The 17,528-nt window shown below is 37.5% G+C and overlaps 3 protein-coding genes across 7 annotated transcripts in view; 2 read left to right on the top strand and 1 right to left on the bottom strand.

Moving 5' to 3' along the window:
* Positions 1 to 7,489, top strand: part of adcy6a (adenylate cyclase 6a) — a 58,758-nt gene extending 51,269 nt beyond the window's left edge. For 2 of the 3 annotated variants that reach the window (XM_058763713.1, XM_058763714.1), the window contains 8 exons: positions 121 to 208; positions 302 to 418; positions 1,523 to 1,681; positions 1,768 to 1,943; positions 2,797 to 2,820; positions 2,922 to 2,951; positions 3,098 to 3,230; positions 3,434 to 3,676. In XM_058763713.1, coding sequence (XP_058619696.1) covers positions 121 to 208; positions 302 to 418; positions 1,523 to 1,681; positions 1,768 to 1,943; positions 2,797 to 2,820; positions 2,922 to 2,951; positions 3,098 to 3,230; positions 3,434 to 3,529 — 823 coding nt within the window. In that variant the 3' untranslated portion in view covers positions 3,530 to 3,676. Of the gene's footprint in view, positions 1 to 120; positions 209 to 301; positions 419 to 1,522; positions 1,682 to 1,767; positions 1,944 to 2,796; positions 2,821 to 2,921; positions 2,952 to 3,097; positions 3,236 to 3,433; positions 3,697 to 3,832; positions 4,038 to 4,950; positions 5,076 to 5,162 lie in introns of those variants that run through there. The other variant, XM_058763715.1, reaches the window with a different exon arrangement.
* A 513-nt stretch (positions 7,490 to 8,002) lies between these two features.
* On the bottom strand, positions 8,003 to 9,258 carry LOC131531987 (testis-expressed protein 49-like). Its single transcript, XM_058763243.1, has 4 exons — positions 8,992 to 9,258; positions 8,828 to 8,893; positions 8,425 to 8,560; positions 8,003 to 8,341 (listed from the first exon to the last, which is right to left on the bottom strand). Exons 1-4 carry the CDS (start codon positions 9,077 to 9,079, stop codon positions 8,293 to 8,295), a joined length of 339 nt encoding a protein of 112 aa, XP_058619226.1. The 5' UTR covers positions 9,080 to 9,258; the 3' UTR covers positions 8,003 to 8,292.
* Positions 9,259 to 9,322: 64 nt separating this feature from the next.
* On the top strand, positions 9,323 to 17,157 carry LOC131531985 (polypeptide N-acetylgalactosaminyltransferase 6-like). Of its 3 annotated transcripts, none has more exons than XM_058763234.1 (11): positions 9,323 to 9,478; positions 12,342 to 12,827; positions 12,915 to 13,087; positions 13,939 to 14,088; positions 14,512 to 14,746; positions 14,872 to 14,989; positions 15,409 to 15,609; positions 15,700 to 15,831; positions 15,913 to 16,014; positions 16,232 to 16,402; positions 16,546 to 17,153. In XM_058763234.1, the coding sequence occupies exons 2-11, from the start codon at positions 12,343 to 12,345 to the stop codon at positions 16,657 to 16,659; spliced, it is 1,881 nt and encodes a 626-aa protein (XP_058619217.1). In that variant the 5' UTR covers positions 9,323 to 9,478; position 12,342; the 3' UTR covers positions 16,660 to 17,153. The 3 variants fall into 3 exon arrangements, with proteins under 3 accessions (XP_058619217.1, XP_058619216.1, XP_058619218.1); XM_058763233.1 differs by having other exon boundaries at positions 9,364 to 9,474; positions 16,546 to 17,155; XM_058763235.1 differs by lacking the exon at positions 9,323 to 9,478 and adding an exon at positions 10,198 to 10,296 and having other exon boundaries at positions 16,546 to 17,157.
* Positions 17,158 to 17,528: the final 371 nt, after the last annotated feature.

Consider the following 17,528-nt stretch of genomic DNA (forward strand, 5'->3'; position numbering starts at 1 on the left):
CCCAAAATAATGTTTTGTCAGGTTTAGCTCACTTCTGTACAAATTTGTCCCCAAGTACGTACACAATCACACACACACACACACTTAACATGAATCTGAAACCTCCTGTGTGTTTTGCAGTACTCTGGTCATGCTGGGAATATACATCAGTATCTTCATCATTCTTGCCAACATCCTCTTCATCTGTGCCATTTACTCCTGTGTAAAGGTAAGCTACGTCTAATTATGCTGTTTTTCATTCTTTTGCTTTGTCTCTTGTACAAACGTGTACAATTGGCCTTTCTTTCGCTCTGTCTTGCAGCTCTTCCCTGCTGCTATGCAGACTGTGTCCAAGAAGATTGTTCAGTCTCGCACCAACAGCACACTGGTGGGAGTTTTCACCATCATCCTCGTCTTCATCTCTGCCTTTGTCAATATGGTATGCAGAGCTGCCAAATCACTTCACACACAACATTAGTGTGTCTAACACTTTAGCTAACAATCTTATTTCTTCGAAAGAGACTGTATGGTCACAAATGTTACTTAAAATACCAATTCTGTCATCATTTACTCACCCGTATGTCGATCCAAACGCATATGACCTTCTTTCATCTGCAGAACACAACATTTGCCAAAAGAGTGTTGTAATCTGTACAATAAAAATAAATGACGACCGGGGTTGTCAAACTCTAAAAATGGTAGAAAAGCATTAGAAAAGTGCAGAGTGTTTATTTTGAGGTGAACTATCCATTTAAAGGAATAGTTCAACCAAAAATGACAATTTGCTGAAAATGTACTCACACTTTAAGATGTAGATGAGTTTGTTTCTTCATCAGAACAGATTTGGAGGAATTTAGCATTGCATCACTTGCTCACCAATGGATCCTCTGCAGTGAATGGGTGCCGTCAGAATGAGAGTCAGAACAGCTGATAAAAACATCACAATAAGTCACAAGTAATCCACACCACTCCAATCTGTCAATTAACACACTGTGAAGCGAAAAGCTGTGTGTTTGTAAGAAACAAATCCACCATTAAAATGTTTTGACTTTAAACCATCACTTCTATGCAAAATACAAGTCCATATTTCATAATATCGAAACATCGAAACCCACCAATGCATTTGCATAGAACTGATTTAGACTGTTTTCACTTGTAAATGGTGCTTGATCTGTGCATTTCTCTCTCCTGTTTCAGCCGAGATGACTTTTTCACTGAAGAAAGCAATAATAACGTTAAAGGACTTGTATTTAGCCGGTTGTAGTTAAAATGCATTAATGATAATGATTGTTTCTTACAAACGCAGTTTTTTTAAGCTTCACAAGATGTTAATTGATGGAACTGGAGTGGTGTGGATTACTATTGTGATGTTTTTATCAGCTGTTTGGACTCTCATTCTGACGGCACCCATTCACTGCAGAGGATCCATTGGTGAGCAAGTGATGTAATGATAAATTTATACAAATCAATTCTGATATGTAGCAGGAAATCTGATTATGTAGCCTATTTTGGAGCCTGAGTGTATGTTTTGTGTTTCCTGCAGTTTTCCTGTGATACACAGAAGCTTGTGGACTGTGTATCAGAGCAGTTTAACTGGTCGTCAGAGATGGTGACTCCCTGTGTGATTCACAACTTGTCTCGCTCTGCAGCCGACGGCCTGAACATCTGTCCCAGCAACACTCCCTCCTGCCCCTTCCCTGAGGTAAAACGTGTGTATAGTCACACTAAGATTAAAACAATGTTGCAAATGAAGCCGGATTCAGGTTTTATCCCTTATGTCTCTTTCAGTATTTCAGCTACAGTGTGCTGCTGACCCTGTTGGCCTGCTCAGTGTTCCTGCAGATCAGTAGTATAGGGAAGCTGGCTTTAATGCTGCTCATCCAGCTCACTTTCCTGCTGCTTGTGGAGTGGCCAGAGGTGGCGCTGTTTGACAACGCAGACCTCTTCGTTACTGCCAATGCCCTGTGAGTACCGCTGCCAGCCACTAGAGGGCGTCAGTACAGCTCAAACACCACAGAGAGAAGTGGCTTTGCTTTATGTTCAGATGATATGTTTCAGCCATAATACCAGCTGATCTGTGGCCTGTTGTTTGTGTATATTCAATAATATAATGACATTTTATTACATTAATTTAGTATTAAAGAATTAAACACTGTGGTCTGTGGTTTGCAACAATGTTAAGTATTATTTATATACCATTATAGTATTATTTGATATTTTAAATTAGGTTTTATTTTTATATTTTCAGTTTCCATTTAAATTTTGAGAAAGTTTTAGTAGTCTTTATGTGCTTTTGTCTATTTTATTAGTTTATTTTGTTATAATATTACATTTTTTTGTGTACCTTTTATAGTTTTAGTTTCAGCAATTTTAGTACTTTCAGTAATTTTAGTAGTAGTATCTTAAACTTATTCTATCTATCTATCTATCTATCTATCTATCTATCTATCTATCTATCTATCTATCTATCTATCTATCTATCTATCTATCTATCTATCTATCTATCTATCTATCAGATTTATTTCAATTACCGAGAATTATTTTTAATAATTTTTAATAGTTTCAGTTAAAACTGGTTTGAAATATTAATTGTAATATATATGAAATAATATAAAATAAATAAAAGAATATGCAATAAAAATAATATAAAATAACAAAATAAAAAATATATATTAAAATATCTCTGATTTGAATACTAATTTGAATATAGTTTGTTTATTTGTGATATAAATAAATGCTGGTTTAAAAGTTCTTGTGATGTTAACCTTTACACTGCTTATTTGTGTTTTTGCTGTTTTTTTTTTTTGTTTTTTTTAGTGTTTTCAATGAAACTCTGCAATGGTGAGACCTAAATTTATCTCTTATGCTTCGCATTATTCCTAATTTCTAATTTATTGTTTTTATAAATGCAAAAATGTTTAATGTTCTTGGTTTTCCCACAGGTCCAATCTCAATACAACTACTGAGCAGTGGTATGTTCAGTCATCATTTTTGAGTGATTTTTATTGTTTACTTAAAGACACTAACTCTTTGTAATGGCTGTATGCTGTATTCTGTTACATTCATGCTGTGATGTAAATAATTGATCCTGTGGCTGACCTGATCTCTCTTGTTTCAGTACTTTCAGGGTGACTAAAGTGTCCCTAAAGGTCATGACCCCAGTGATCCTCACTGTTTTTGTACTAGCACTGTACCTACATGCCCAGCAAGTGGAGTCAACGGCTCGTCTAGACTTCCTTTGGAAACTTCAGGTCAGGCTTTGAGCCTACAATATTTTGTCCGACACCAGAAGTTTAACCACTGAACTACTGCTACAGATCTTTGTTGTTGTTAGCTTGGCACACTAAGATATAAAATAATATGTCAATAATGTCAATAAACAATTTGTTTAAAAAATACATAGAATTTCATCCTTTCAGAATTTAAAATATGTAATTTGTCTGTTCTTCTACAGGCCACAGAAGAAAAGAGGAGATGGAGGAGCTTCAAGCCTACAACCGCCGGCTTCTCCACAACATCCTGCCCAAAGATGTGGCCGCCCACTTTCTAGCCAGAGAGAGGAGGAACGACGAGCTGTACTACCAGTCGTGTGAGTGTGTGGCTGTCATGTTCGCCTCCATCAGCAACTTTTCCGAGTTCTACGTGGAGCTGGAGGCCAACAACGAGGGAGTGGAGTGTCTGAGGCTCCTCAATGAAATCATCGCTGATTTTGATGAGGTTTGTGTTTGAAAAGAATAAGGGAATCTTTAATTATTACACCATTCAGTATGACCAATATGAAAGCGAACGGAAAGTTTTGAACGGTCGTGTATATTTATGAAAACCTCCCCTCTATATCTCTCCTCTCTTGCAGATCATCAGTGAGGATAAATACAGGCAGCTGGAGAAAATAAAGACCATTGGCAGCACCTACATGGCTGCATCTGGCCTTAACGACTCCACCTATGACAAGGAAGGCCGCTCGCATATAACCGCCCTGGCTGACTACGCCATGCACCTCCGCGAACAGATGAAATACATCAATGAGCATTCCTTCAACAACTTCCAGATGAAGATCGGTGAGTTTCAAAACCTGCAGGGTCACATTGTTTGCCGATTTTATTTAATTTTTTCTAAACGTTTGAAAAAGTTTTGTCCAACCAAATTAAACTCATGTGGTGCGTGATTGTGTGTCATGGTCAGTAAGTCTCTTTTTATGACAATGCGAGGTAGTTCAGGATTTATATAAACAGAACTTTCAGAATCTAAAATCCGACTGGATTCATTCAGATTGACGAAAATTGAATAACAATTGAAAATGTGGTCATATTTTTTTTAATTTTTTCCCACCATGATAAACCTGAAAGCTCAGTTTTTATCACAAGGCAAGATTAGTATAAGTTGCAAAATGTCATGTGGTACGGGTACATGACTTTTCTGCATGATTAATCTCATTGTTATGCGCAAAATTCAATAATGAATTCAAAAGTAGTGTATTGTGCACTTTTATTTGTACTGCTATATGAACAAAAGTTTGCAAACATCTGTACATTGTCTGTATGTGAATTCAGAGCCAGTGAGCAACAGACTTTCAAAATAATAATAATAATAATAATAAAAAAAACTGTTAATGCGTGATAAAATAATTGTCGGCGTTAATTAATTAATGCTTTAATAATGCGTTAACTTGCCCAGCCCTAATATTAATATTATATGAAAAATTTGAAAATAAAATAAGAAATGATGCCTGGGTAACTAACTGAAATAAATAAATAAAAATAAAATTTAAAAAGCTAAATAGAAGTAAAAATGTAATAAAATAAATAAAAGCAAATTCACAATATTAATAAATACTATGAGAGCATATAAATAACACTGGTCACACTACATGGAGTCACATGACGTTAAATAACCTTTTTTTTTTCTTTTTCTTTTTGAAACATGAATACTAAGGGTACATTTCTAAATTGGCATATGCATGTGTGTGTGCAGGACTGAACATTGGGCCAGTGGTCGCAGGAGTTATTGGCGCCAGGAAGCCGCAGTATGATATCTGGGGAAACACAGTAAATGTGGCCAGTCGGATGGACAGTACAGGGGTCCCAGACCACATTCAGGTGAACTTTCAAGTCTTTAGATGCCTTAGTCATAACGAGCAAGTCGTTTAGACGTGATTTTCTGATGTTTTACTGGATGTCTTGCAGGTGACCACAGACCTGCACCAGGTGTTGGCCAGTAAAGGTTACCAGTTGGAGTGTCGAGGGGTCGTAAAAGTGAAAGGCAAGGGTGAGATGACCACTTACTTCCTGAACAACGGACCTCCCAACAGTTAGCAGTGCACTAGTTTCTTTGGATTCCCACAATTCCCCAGAGAGGAGGAGGATTTCTCGAGGCAAGCAGAAGACAAACAAGTAGCCATCACCATCACTTGAAGAAAAAACAAAGAAAAAAGGAAGATTATTGAAAAAAAACAAAGCAGACTCCAGACTGGAGATGGCTGTGCACCTTGAAGGACGATTGTTTTTAAGCCTCTCCCTCAGGCTGCTTGAAAGATGCAAAGTCTGTTTATTTAATAAAGGCCTTTATTTGCCGAAGAAAAACGCTGTACATAAGGCATTTTCTCCAGTTTTATTTTTGTGTGACATTTTTTTCCTCTGTTATTTTTTATTTCAGGAGAATATAAATACAGGTACTCATGTTTTGTTCGGAATTCCTTATTTATTTTAATCTTGATGTTTTGTGCAAAAAGTCCTTTATGGAACAAGTGTGAAAAACACACACACATTTATACCGTACATAAACACGTACGCTCGTATATCTGTGTGTGTACGAATACAGTATCTGTATAAATTAAGAAGAGAACTGTTGACCAAAGACCAAAGTATTTAATAGAAAAGAAGTTGTCAAAACGTTTGCGGGAGTTTTGAATATTATGTAATGCTCTTACGTCCTCACCCCTTGATTTTACTCCTGTTTTTTTTTATGACATTTTATCATTTAAAGTAAATTCCACTGATTGATTGACCAGCGGGTGACTGGCAGAGCAGTGTTCACCGGATCACATGAAGGACTGAATGGTTTATTTAAAGTCATGCTTTTCCTTCAGAACGACGAATTCCAGATGGAAGAGTGTTTGAAAAAGCTGTGGAACAGTAGTTTTCTTTTTCCTTTTTTTTTTTGGAAGTACGACCAGGTCTGGGCCTTCAGCGCGTCCTCGAGGAAGACTTCGGTTTTGTTTCGTGTGTTCCGTCAACCATTTCTTCTTTTTTCAAAGAAGTATTTTTGGTACAAAATGAAACAAAAGGAAAAAAAGAGTTTTTCGGAGGCATCTGGGGAAAAGCCACGGCATTGGATACCACGGTACAAGACAGTTTATCGAGATCCAATTCATTCTAGAAGGACTTTTTTAAAAACGAAAGAAATATATCTATAAATTATGACTGAATACTGTGCTTTGTAATCTCGAAGGGGCATAACTCTTTTCACTGTGAGGTTTCTATGATACAACTAGCTGCTTTCTTGCCAAACTAAACAGCTCAAAAGCATGTCTGATTGTGGTATCTTCTCTACGATTTTTGTTTGTTTGTTTGATTCCCTGAAGTTGTTTGGGTATTTTGTATCACCTCTGTATCCATTTTTTATTTTATTTTATTCCTATTCTGGTTGTTCTTATATCTTTTCAATTATGATTCCATTCCAGCCGAGGAGAGGAACAAAGACCTGAATTGAGACATTTGGTACTAACTGATCAACTGCAGTCATTGACGTATGGTCAGATCAACAATATTCCCTCCACCGCTTGTTCTGCTTCATTGTAGTGAACATCTCTTTAAGGAAAAAGCCACTTGGGAAAATACATATCTAAACCGTAAACTTCAAATGCATTAGGTAAACAGTTGCTAGCCAGCTATTTAATAACATAGAAGACTTCCCGTACACTGCATGTGTGCAGTGCAGTGCATTTGCCTTAATTGAACAAATTCAGCATATGATAACAGTGCCTCTTTGTATCACACGGTGTACAATGCGATTCATCCGGTGGTCGCAATTAACATTTGTTAACTCGCTCACTTCTTTCAGCAACTTGCATGACGGCCAAAGCACTGTCTTTTCCTGCTATGTGTTGAAAACTTGCTTTGATTGTAGTTTGGTCATTGCGTGTCAGTTGATCATGTTCGTACCAAAGGCAGGGCGCCCTGTTGTTCCGTCCAGTACGTGCAATAAAAGCGTACACGAATGGAGATTCAGCGTGAGGGAAGCAAACACAGTACCTGATGTACTGCGGACAAGCAGGAGTGTATTTTAGTACTACCGACTCTCACACTGCGGCCTCTGTCTAGATCAGGGCTGAACGCCTCCTGATCGTCTCTTTATTTTCGTTTACCTTTTCGTTCGTTTCATTCTTGTTTTTACTTCAGTCGAAGGATTAGAAAAGGGACGAGCTTTTCAACTTTGCAAAGGAAAGTTGAGAAAAGACTCTTGATGAATATAGACAAACTTTTCCCCTCTAAAATAAAAAAAAAAAAATGTCTGTTTTATTTGGTTTTTGTGATTGCTTTTTATTGTGGTTTTGTTTAAATTGCTTTTAAAGTTTTATTTTGGTGTATATTAGGCTTTGTGTTTGCGTCACCATAGATGATGCATCATTTAAAGGTTTTTCGCTTCAGAATATTGATAGGTACATTGTAGATTTCACCTGTTTTATCACCAGATTTTAATTTATTTACAATTACTGATTATCACTTCTATTATCAAACTACTATCACTTTAACAATGTGAACCGATTCATTTCTACCTTTCAAAACTCTACATGAGAGTTGCGTGTAAATCAAGAAGATGCCTTGCTCAGTAAATATTTTATGCATTTGGTGAGCTGTAATTCAAATACTATTGTCAAGGAAACTTAACATGATCCTAGATCATCATTTCATCCTGTTGTAGTCAGTTTTTGATACTAATGAAAGAAGAATCAGAACATTAAGTGGTCTACTAAAACTCAGGAAGAAGTTTACAAATGGAAACTGCTTCAGGTCAAGTTTGTTCACAAATGGTTTATCGTTTTATTATTACTGGACTTAGCCACCATAATGCAGGTATATGCAAAGAACAACATTTAGCACAGACTGATTGGGACTAAGTTTTATTGCACCAAATTCTATAAACAATATGGCACAGTCGTAGATGTGCAATGGATACATTACGCTTGCATTAATGTGAGTTGTGCGTCCTCTGCACCTCCTGTTCTGCAAAGCGAAGTGACAATGCAGTGTTGCAGTATTATGGGACTGTGATCACCATGTGAACATACTGTCTTACAGTTTCATGGACCAGGAATCAAAACAAGCTGAAGTCTGGGCAGGTCATTGACATCTCATTCACAAACCTGAGAAAATAAGTGCATTAAAGCATTATCCATTAATTGTCTGCTGACACACATTGGCCAACATAGCTAAAGATTCTTCATACTTTGTCATTTCGCTGTTTTTGCGTGGGAAGCGACGGGTTTGAGTCCAAGACTCCTGGTTCTTCAGGCCATCGGTGGAAACCCACCAACCATACTGCTGGTTGTCCGTCACAGGTACACGGTACACTTCTTTAGGAGCTAAAAAGAGAAACACAAGATCTCAATGTCACACTGACCACCAAAAAAAAAAAGCATCCAATTAAATTTAGATTTAATTATTAAGACTCATTCGTTTAAAAAACCCATACTGGTCATGAGTTAATCTGAACATATCACTTTTTCCATTTTGAGCAAGCATAATTACATGAACTATACATAAACAGGCACACACACACAAACAAACAACCTCTCTAGTATGTAACACATTCAGTATGTGGATGTTTGATGTATTTAACATGAACTTACACCTCTGAACGCGTCTGCTGAAGTCCTGATATCTGCTCTGGCTGCCGAGATGCAGGTCTGATGAGTCTGAAAGAAAAAAAACAAACATATTGGACCCCATTACTGAAAGTTAGCTAAACAGATGTGCTAAAGACTCGTCGAAAGTCGCACCAAAGCAGCCATACCTCGTGTATGTTTGTTTTGGGTAGATGTTGCCATCCTGTCCCCAAAAGGGTTCTGATAGCCTAAATATGTGAGTCCGAAGAAAGCCATAATCAAAACTGAACTATCAAAACAATAGCAGAAAGAGCGAGCACCGAAGGGTCGATCACGACATTCACGCGCTGTCTTCAAACGCTGTTTAATGTGTTGCCATGGATACTGGCACTGCCCCCATCTCCCGTTTATTTATCAGCACTTTTATAAACGCTAAAGCAATTCGAAGTCATAATATAGCTTGCTTCCTAAATATCCCCTCAGTCCACTTACTAATTTGCTGTTCCTTAGCACTGTTGTGCAGGAAATAAACCGAGGGTTAATTATCCAACGAGATGCAGCTGGCATGACGGCATACTGCTTTAAGAAAATTTAATACGAGTCATTTTCTAAATATTTTCTCTGGCGTGTATGTTTACAACTGAAAAGTGGTTACAACGCTTTGCTATTGTGTAGGTAAGTAACAGTTACATACTTAAGTTGAAGCACTAGGGCCGGTTGCATAAACTGTTTAGACTAACAGTGTTTTATTTATTTATTTATACAATTACTGATACTTTCTCATATTTAGGTAGGTCTTTTGCTATATGTGACCCTAGACCACAAAACCAGTCATAAGGGTAAAAATTTTTTAAATTGAGATTTATCTATCATCTGAAAAGCTGAATGAATAAGCTTCCCATTGATGTAGCTTATTATGGTTTGTTAGGATAGGACAATATTTGGCCGAGATACAACTATTTGAAAATCTGGAATCTGAGGGTGCAAAAACAAAAAAAAACATTCAAAATATTGAGAAAATCGCCTTTAAAGTTGTCCAAATGAATTTCTTAGCAATACATATTACTAATCAAAAATTAAGTATATATTTATATTTGTATATATATATATTTAAGGTAGGAAATGTACAAAATATCTTAATGGAACATGATCAATATCTTAATGAATTTTGGCATAAAAGAAAAAATCAATCATTTTGACCCATACAAAGTATTTTTGGCTATTGCTACAAATATTCCTGTGCTACTTATGACTGGTTTTGTGGTCCAGGGTCACATTATAGTCTTTTTGGTTTGGCTATGTGGTTCTTTTAGAGATTAAAATAATATATTAATAAAGAGTAGTAGTTTGACTTTATTGTTACTCAACATTTCTTTTTATGTGAGATAAGATGTCCTGTATCCTTGTGCACACCGGTGCTTCGAACCATATTCATCCGCACAGAGGAGCAGAGCTGAAGAACTACCAAAACAATGTTCTTCCACTAGACGCAGGTTTATTTTTAACTCCTCGAGGGCCAAAGGTTAGGGGAGGGCAGGGTGGGTTGAGCCAGTTTTTACATAGTGTGTTTAAAGTGAACAATGGGTCCAACTTAAATATTTATATACATTTTAGGATGTGGTGCATCCTTGGGAATAATCACTTTGGATCTAAATTAAACTACTTTCAATGTATGGCTTTCAAAAAAAGAAAAAAAAAGAAAGTGGTTTCTTGGCTCAACTTGCCCCCAGTGAGGGGTAAATTGAGCCACACTGGGCCACTAATTATGCTTAAAGGGATACTCCACCCTAAAATTAAAATTTTGTCATTAATCACTTACCCCCATGTCGTTCCAAAGCCGTAAAAGCTTAGTTTGTCTTCGGAACACAATTTAAAATATTTTCATACAATTTAAAAGTATAAAAAACATCGCCAAAATAGTCCATCTGCCATCAGTAGTTCAATCTGAATTTTATGAAGAGACGAGAATACTTTTTGTACACAAAGAAAATAAAAATAACGACATTTAATGAACAGTTCGTGTCCTCTCTGTCTCAGCGTAGCACCATTTTGGAGAGCATCTGATGGACGCAAAGTGCGTATGCTATTCTCTGTCATCAGTAACGCATGGATACGTATTGTACGTTTATTTACACTTTGATTTGAATGGAAACAACGTATCCATGCGTTACTGATGACAGAGAATAGCATACGCACTTTGCGTCCATCGGATGCTCTCCAAAATGGTGCTACGCTGACACAGAGAGACAGAGAGGAGACGAATTGTTGAATAAATGTTCTTATTTTTATTTTCTTTGTGTACAAAAAGCATTCTCGTCCCTTCATGAAGTTCAGATTGAACCACTGATGGCAGATGGACTATTTTGACGATGTTTTTATTTTTATTTTTTTTTATACTTTTCTGTGCCTTGACCGTGTAATTTACTTGGCAGTCAATGGGACAGTCACAAGCCTCCTGGTTTTCATCCAAAATATCTTAAATTGTGTTCTGAAGACGAACGAAGCTTTTACGGGTTTGGAACAACATGGGGGTAAGTGATTAAAGACAAAACTTTCATTTTGGGGTGGAGTATCCCTTTAAATAAAACTGAACATTTTCACCTCATGCTATATCAAAGGAAGAGAAATTCAATAAATATGACTCTGTAAAATATGTGTGAGCCTTGTGATGGACTGGCCATTCATTCAGGGAGTTTCCTGCCTGTGGCTCATGACACTGGGTTGACTTTGCAGGAATTTCTAACATTATTTAAAAATGTCAGAACAAAATGGTTCAAATTGAAGAATTAAAAAAACAGACTGCAACTGACCTTACAGAACTGGGCTAATTACTCAACATCCTACTTCATAAAAATTTCAATGGCCAATTTTCATAAACGAGGCCTGTTTAAAATTTTCAAAGTGCAGAACAAAGAACAAAATCAAAAAAGTTTGGTCTAAAATTAATGAAATATTATTGTAGAATTACAGTAAAATAATGCTTTTGGCTCAAATGACCCCACTCCTACATTTTAACAAACGTGTATCATCCAGCAGTTTAGAGCTAACATCATTCTAACACTATAGCCTCATTTTATAACTTCCTAGAGCACAAACATTTGAGTTTTTTTTTTTTTTTTTTTTTTTTTCTTCAGATTTGTCTATAATTGTTCAGACACAAGAACCGTGAATCGTTAAACATACAAAAATCACTTTTTTATTTTATTTTTTACTTAAGTTACCAATTACTCAATGGGCCTCTCTCCATCACAGGGTTAGTAAAATGGTTAACTCTTCAAATTTTGTTTATGGTTGTCTAGAAACAAGTGGTGGCTCAACTTCCACCGACTCAAATCACCTCGCTCTCCCCTACAGTTCTGCTGTGTGACAAATGAATCAAAATATTCCATGTTTCACTCATTATTACCTCAATCAATATGAGCCTACTACTCCAATTGAAAACAGCACAAACTAATTTACTGATTTACTGCAGACATTTTCCGATGCTACAAATGGCTGAAGATGGATAAAATCTCCTGTTTGGTTTATTTTCTTCTAGGATGAACTTACGAAGTACTCAATGTACACTACCCATAAAACTGAGCATCTTGGGACTGACCCTTTTAATCACCATTCTATGGGTATTACTGCTGGATCTAGGAGGGTGGAGGTCTGCCAGCTACTGGTATCAAGATCTTTCCTTAAAGCCAAGATATAGAGGCAGTGTGGGTAGGAATTACAGTAGCACCTGGCATTTTCAGATGTATACCTCTATACCACCCTTTGAAAGGGCTTTAGCATTATCTGGAGATGCCAGATGTCCCTCTGGGTTCTATAGCATGGAGGAGCTCAGGCCTCACATAGAGAGACCTCAGGAGGATCCAGAAGGACCTGGAGCTGATGGAAAGCCCTTCGTCACTGGCATCTTGACATCTGCAGAGCTGAGGGAGAAGCAGGAGGGCCTTTCCAGAAATGGCTTCAACCAGTTTGCCAGTGACCGCATCTCCTTCCACCGCAGTCTTGGTGTTGACACGCGTCCCCCTGAGTGAGTACCACAGGAGGCAGACTGAGCAAAATTGTTCATATTTTACCTTTTGATCATGTAGCACTAGTTCATTGTTACTCTTCCAAGATGCGTTGAGCAGAAGTTCAGCAGATGTCCACGGTTACCCACTACCAGTGTGATCATTGCGTTCCACAATGAGGCATGGTCCACACTTCTCCGTACCATCTGCAGTGTCTTACACACTTCACCGGCTGTTTTACTTAAAGAAATCATTCTGGTGGATGATGCAAGTACTCAGGGTAAGTAAAGGCATATATATGCATTGCATTTTTAGGTACCTTCTTTGAATAAGGTAGACAACAAAAAGAGCAAACAAATTCAATGGACTTATTTTGAAGGCAGGAGCCAAGCAATATCTAGAGACCAGAATTTCATAAAGACCTGGCGATGGGATCTTTTGACTTGAGCCAGTAAGCAGCCACCCAGAAGAAATGGCTTAACACCCTAGCAATGCCTTAGCAATCCCCAGGACACACCATCAACACCTTAGCCAGCACCCAAAACATCTTAGCAACGACTTGGCAACCACCCAGAACATGTCAGTACCTCATCATCCCCCCTATGACACCCTAGCAATAGGCTAGCTTAGCAACCACTCAGAGCACCCTAAAATGCCTTAGCAACCACCCAGGACATGTCAGTGCCTCATCATCCCCCTCATGACACACTAGCAATAGGCTAGCTAAGCAACCACTCAGAGCACCCTAAAATGCCTTAGTTACCACCCAGAGTATTGTGACAACACCTTAGCAACCACCCAGAACACTCTAGCAACAGCTTAGCAACCACTCAGAACATTCTAGCAATGTCTTGGCAACCAACACCCTAGTAACACCGTAGCAACCAACCAGGACACACTAGTAGTGCCTTAACAATCACCAAGAACACCCTAGTAACGGCATAAAAACCACCAGAGCACAATAGCAATGCCTTAGCAAGAACCCAGAACGGGTTAATATGCTCAAAACACATTAGAAAACCACTTACTTTATTAAAATATTGACATCTAGTTAAGACATTCTATCTTTTATTTGAAATCTTGTCGTTTAGGCCTTAGTTTTAGTGTATTGATTATTTGTTTTCATTTCAGATCATCTCAAAGCCCCATTAGAGCAGTATATCCAGTCTCTTAAGATTGTGCGTGTCCTGAGGCAACGTGAGAGGAAAGGTCTAATCACTGCCAGACTGATGGGTGCACAAGAGGCTGGAGGAGAGGTGCTCGCCTTCCTGGACTCCCACTGTGAGTACATACTGTTGGGGTCTTTATATAGTGCAGCACAACCTATGGCTTTCACATAAAAACTGAATTGGATGGAGGTCTCAAATCCAGTAGTGGCTCCTGACTGTAAGTTTAGGTGGGGCAGGGTCTAGGTCTTAAAATAGTCTAGAAACTCTGACTATGATTGATTCAGTTTATAAATAGAGGTCTATGTTTTGAAGTGGATTAATATTTTGTTGTGGCCTTGCTCCACCTGTCCATACAGATGAGCCTTAGCTGCTCTAATCTGAGTCCTTAGTACAGCTGTGAGGGTTGAGTGTTTTATTACAGTAAGAGGTGGAAACATAAGGGAGATAATGGTAAACGTTAGTCTAATCAGATTTGAAGTGATCAAGTAGGCATATTAGTCGACTTCCTACCTAGCCTGATTTTGTGCTTTCTCAGGTGAGTGTTTCTATGGTTGGTTGGAGCCCCTGTTGGCCCGGTTAGTTCAGGAACCTAGCACCGTTGTGAGCCCAAGCATTGCTGTCATCAACAAGAACGATCTACAGTTCATTAAGCCAGTGATGTCGGCCGGCACACATACTCGTGGGAACTTTGATTGGATCCTGAGCTTTGGCTGGGAGACTATACCTGAAGAAGAGAGAGTGAAACGCAAAGATGAAACCTATCCTGTCAGGCAAATGATCTACAAATTTACACAAACAGAGACAGCTTTCTCATAACACATTTTAAATTAAATTGTATTTAAATTGCTGTTGCATATGAGACACCAGTTTTCATGTAGTTTCATTTTTCATTCAGGACACCCGCTATTGCCGGTGGGCTTTTTGCCATTTACAAGCAGTTCTTTGAACACGTTGGAACTTATGATGATAAGATGGAGTTTTGGGGAGCAGAGAACATAGAAATGTCATTTAGGGTAAGACCCTCTCACAGGTTTCTCTTTTGCATCAATTGAGTGAACTTTTTGTAACAGAAATAGAAGATTTTGACATTTGACAACTGTTTATTCTAATTCTGATACAGTTTTGTTATTGTTAACTATTAAAAATCATTTTCTTTAAATCAGTTCATTTAAATTTAATTCAATAATACAATATATGATAAAAATGACAACTGAAATAAAAAAGTTGAAGTACCAAAATTACTGAAGCTAAAACTGAAAAAAAAAATTAAAGAGAAAAATATATATACAAAAATGACAAAAGCACAGTACAAAAATTATTAAAAATCCAAACTAAAATTAAAATATAAACTGAAAAATTATAAATAAAAGATCATTCAAAATATTAAGAAATGCATTAATGCTATATAAATATTATGTATTGGCTCTTGCAGGTGTGGATGTGTGGAGGTAGTCTAGAAATCATTCCCTGTACTGTGGTCGGCCACATCTTTCGCACCAAAAGTCCACATTCCTTCCCAAAAGGCACAGATGTGATTGCACGCAACCAGGTTCGCCTCGCAGAAGTCTGGATGGATGATTACAAGAAGATTTTCTACAACAGAAATAAAAAGGCTGCTGCCATTGCAGCGGAGGTAAGAGAAATATTTAAATGACAATATTTTAGATTACAGACTCTTAATTGTACAGCTCACATATTTCTCTTCTACCTCTGAGGAGCACAGAAATCATTTGGGGACATCAGTGAGCGGCTGCGGCTCAAAGAAAGGCTGCATTGCAAAAATTTCTCCTGGTACCTAGAAAACATTTACACTGAGGCCTTTGTGCCCGATTTGAACCCTGTGCTGTTTGGATCGGTAATGTAGTGTTATAATTTCGGATTTATTGCAATAGCTATTACCAGTGAAATTTATTTTTTGTGCATATTGTGTCTGTAGTTGAAGAACATTGCCACAAACACTTGTCTTGATATTGGTGAGAAAAATCCTGGAGGGAAGTCAATTATTTTATTCATTTGCCACAACATGGGAATAAATCAGGTACTTTATGATAACTGCTGTCATCCTCACATTATCTTTTTTTTTTTTATTGGCCATTATTAATAATTTTCCAAACATTTGTTTAGCTTGTTTGGCAAAAATGAACAAAAGCCCACTGCAAAAAAACAATCAGTACATAAATAGCACTAAAATAATTGTAGTATTAATTTATTGGCCAATTTGCTATACTTTTTCAAATTTTTGTTTTGCTTTGTAGTATTTTGAGTACACATCACATCAGGAGCTGAGGCATAATATTGATAAGCAGCTGTGTCTGCATGCGACGATCGAGCCTGAACCCGTGCGAGTGGAGCTGTGCAACTTTCAGGGTGAAGGAACTGTCCCAGCTCCACAGCAGACGTGGAGTTTCATTCTTGTTTCCCAACAGGTGTGGTACATATCCTAACATCCCTTTGCCTCTGGCTGCATAATGTCACAAATAATCAATGTACTATTATGGCACAAACTTTTGTGGGTGTTATCTTATAGAGATTTGTTATCTTACCTATATATATTTGTAATTATTTGCAGATATATCTTGTCCACAATGCTCTGTTCAGTAAGTGTTTAATGGTGGAGTATGGCAACATCATCATGAAAAACTGTGGCCCTGCCAACAATTATCAGCACTGGTCTTTCATCTGATATGAAGTCAGAAGTGGCTCGTCCTCCATCAGATTATCTGATTCTTTTTTTTTTTTTTCTCTGAATATTGTACAAAACAGATGCGCAAGGAATAGTTAAACAAATGTTTGCATCACTGTTTTGCTCTAATGTAAGTTTGTGCAATGTATCAGGATTTATTACTTCATTTATAAATCTCAGTCAAATGAAACTGTTACAATTAAACTTGATTAAATGTACTAAAATCATTGTTTGTCAAATAACGCACACTTTTAATTAACAATTGTGTTTCTCGCATTGAACGCTGATTAGTTGTAGCATTTGACCCATGTATGTATGTATTGAAAGCTGATGATGAATTAAAGTGTTTTTGTAAGCAATGTGTGCAATGACTGGATGTATTTTAGCTATCTCTGAGTCAGGCTACTTAAATATCCAATCAAGTATGTACATTAACGCAAGGTGGCGCTAATGCAATAGAATAGAATTGAGTATTTTCATGTTGTTAGGTCTGCAGTAAATGTCTAAATCATTGAAGTAGCTTTATACTAAATATATATATGCGAATATGCTTAATTTTTCCAATTATTAAATAAGTATATTATAGTTTATTTTGGCGTGTTTTTGTTTTGTTTTTTATCTGCAGTGTCATGCTGACATTCTTTCAGAGCTCTACATTCCACTTTTTTCTAGCTCTTATCAGCAGGACTTAATTCTCATTGGATATTCCGCATGCGCGCTCTCCATTGGACTGAAGGGCGTTCAGCATGTAGGCCATTGGAGCGTTTAGCTGTCAATCACCGCCCTGCATTGGCTGTTATCCACAAGCCCCTCCCTCCTGCAGTCTGGCTCCGCCCCCGTCGCGTATCTTCAGCGCAGTTGCGCGGTGA

This window comes from Onychostoma macrolepis, chromosome 23, assembly GCF_012432095.1.
Source record: "Onychostoma macrolepis isolate SWU-2019 chromosome 23, ASM1243209v1, whole genome shotgun sequence".
In the NCBI taxonomy this organism is placed as follows: Eukaryota; Metazoa; Chordata; class Actinopteri; order Cypriniformes; family Cyprinidae; genus Onychostoma; species Onychostoma macrolepis.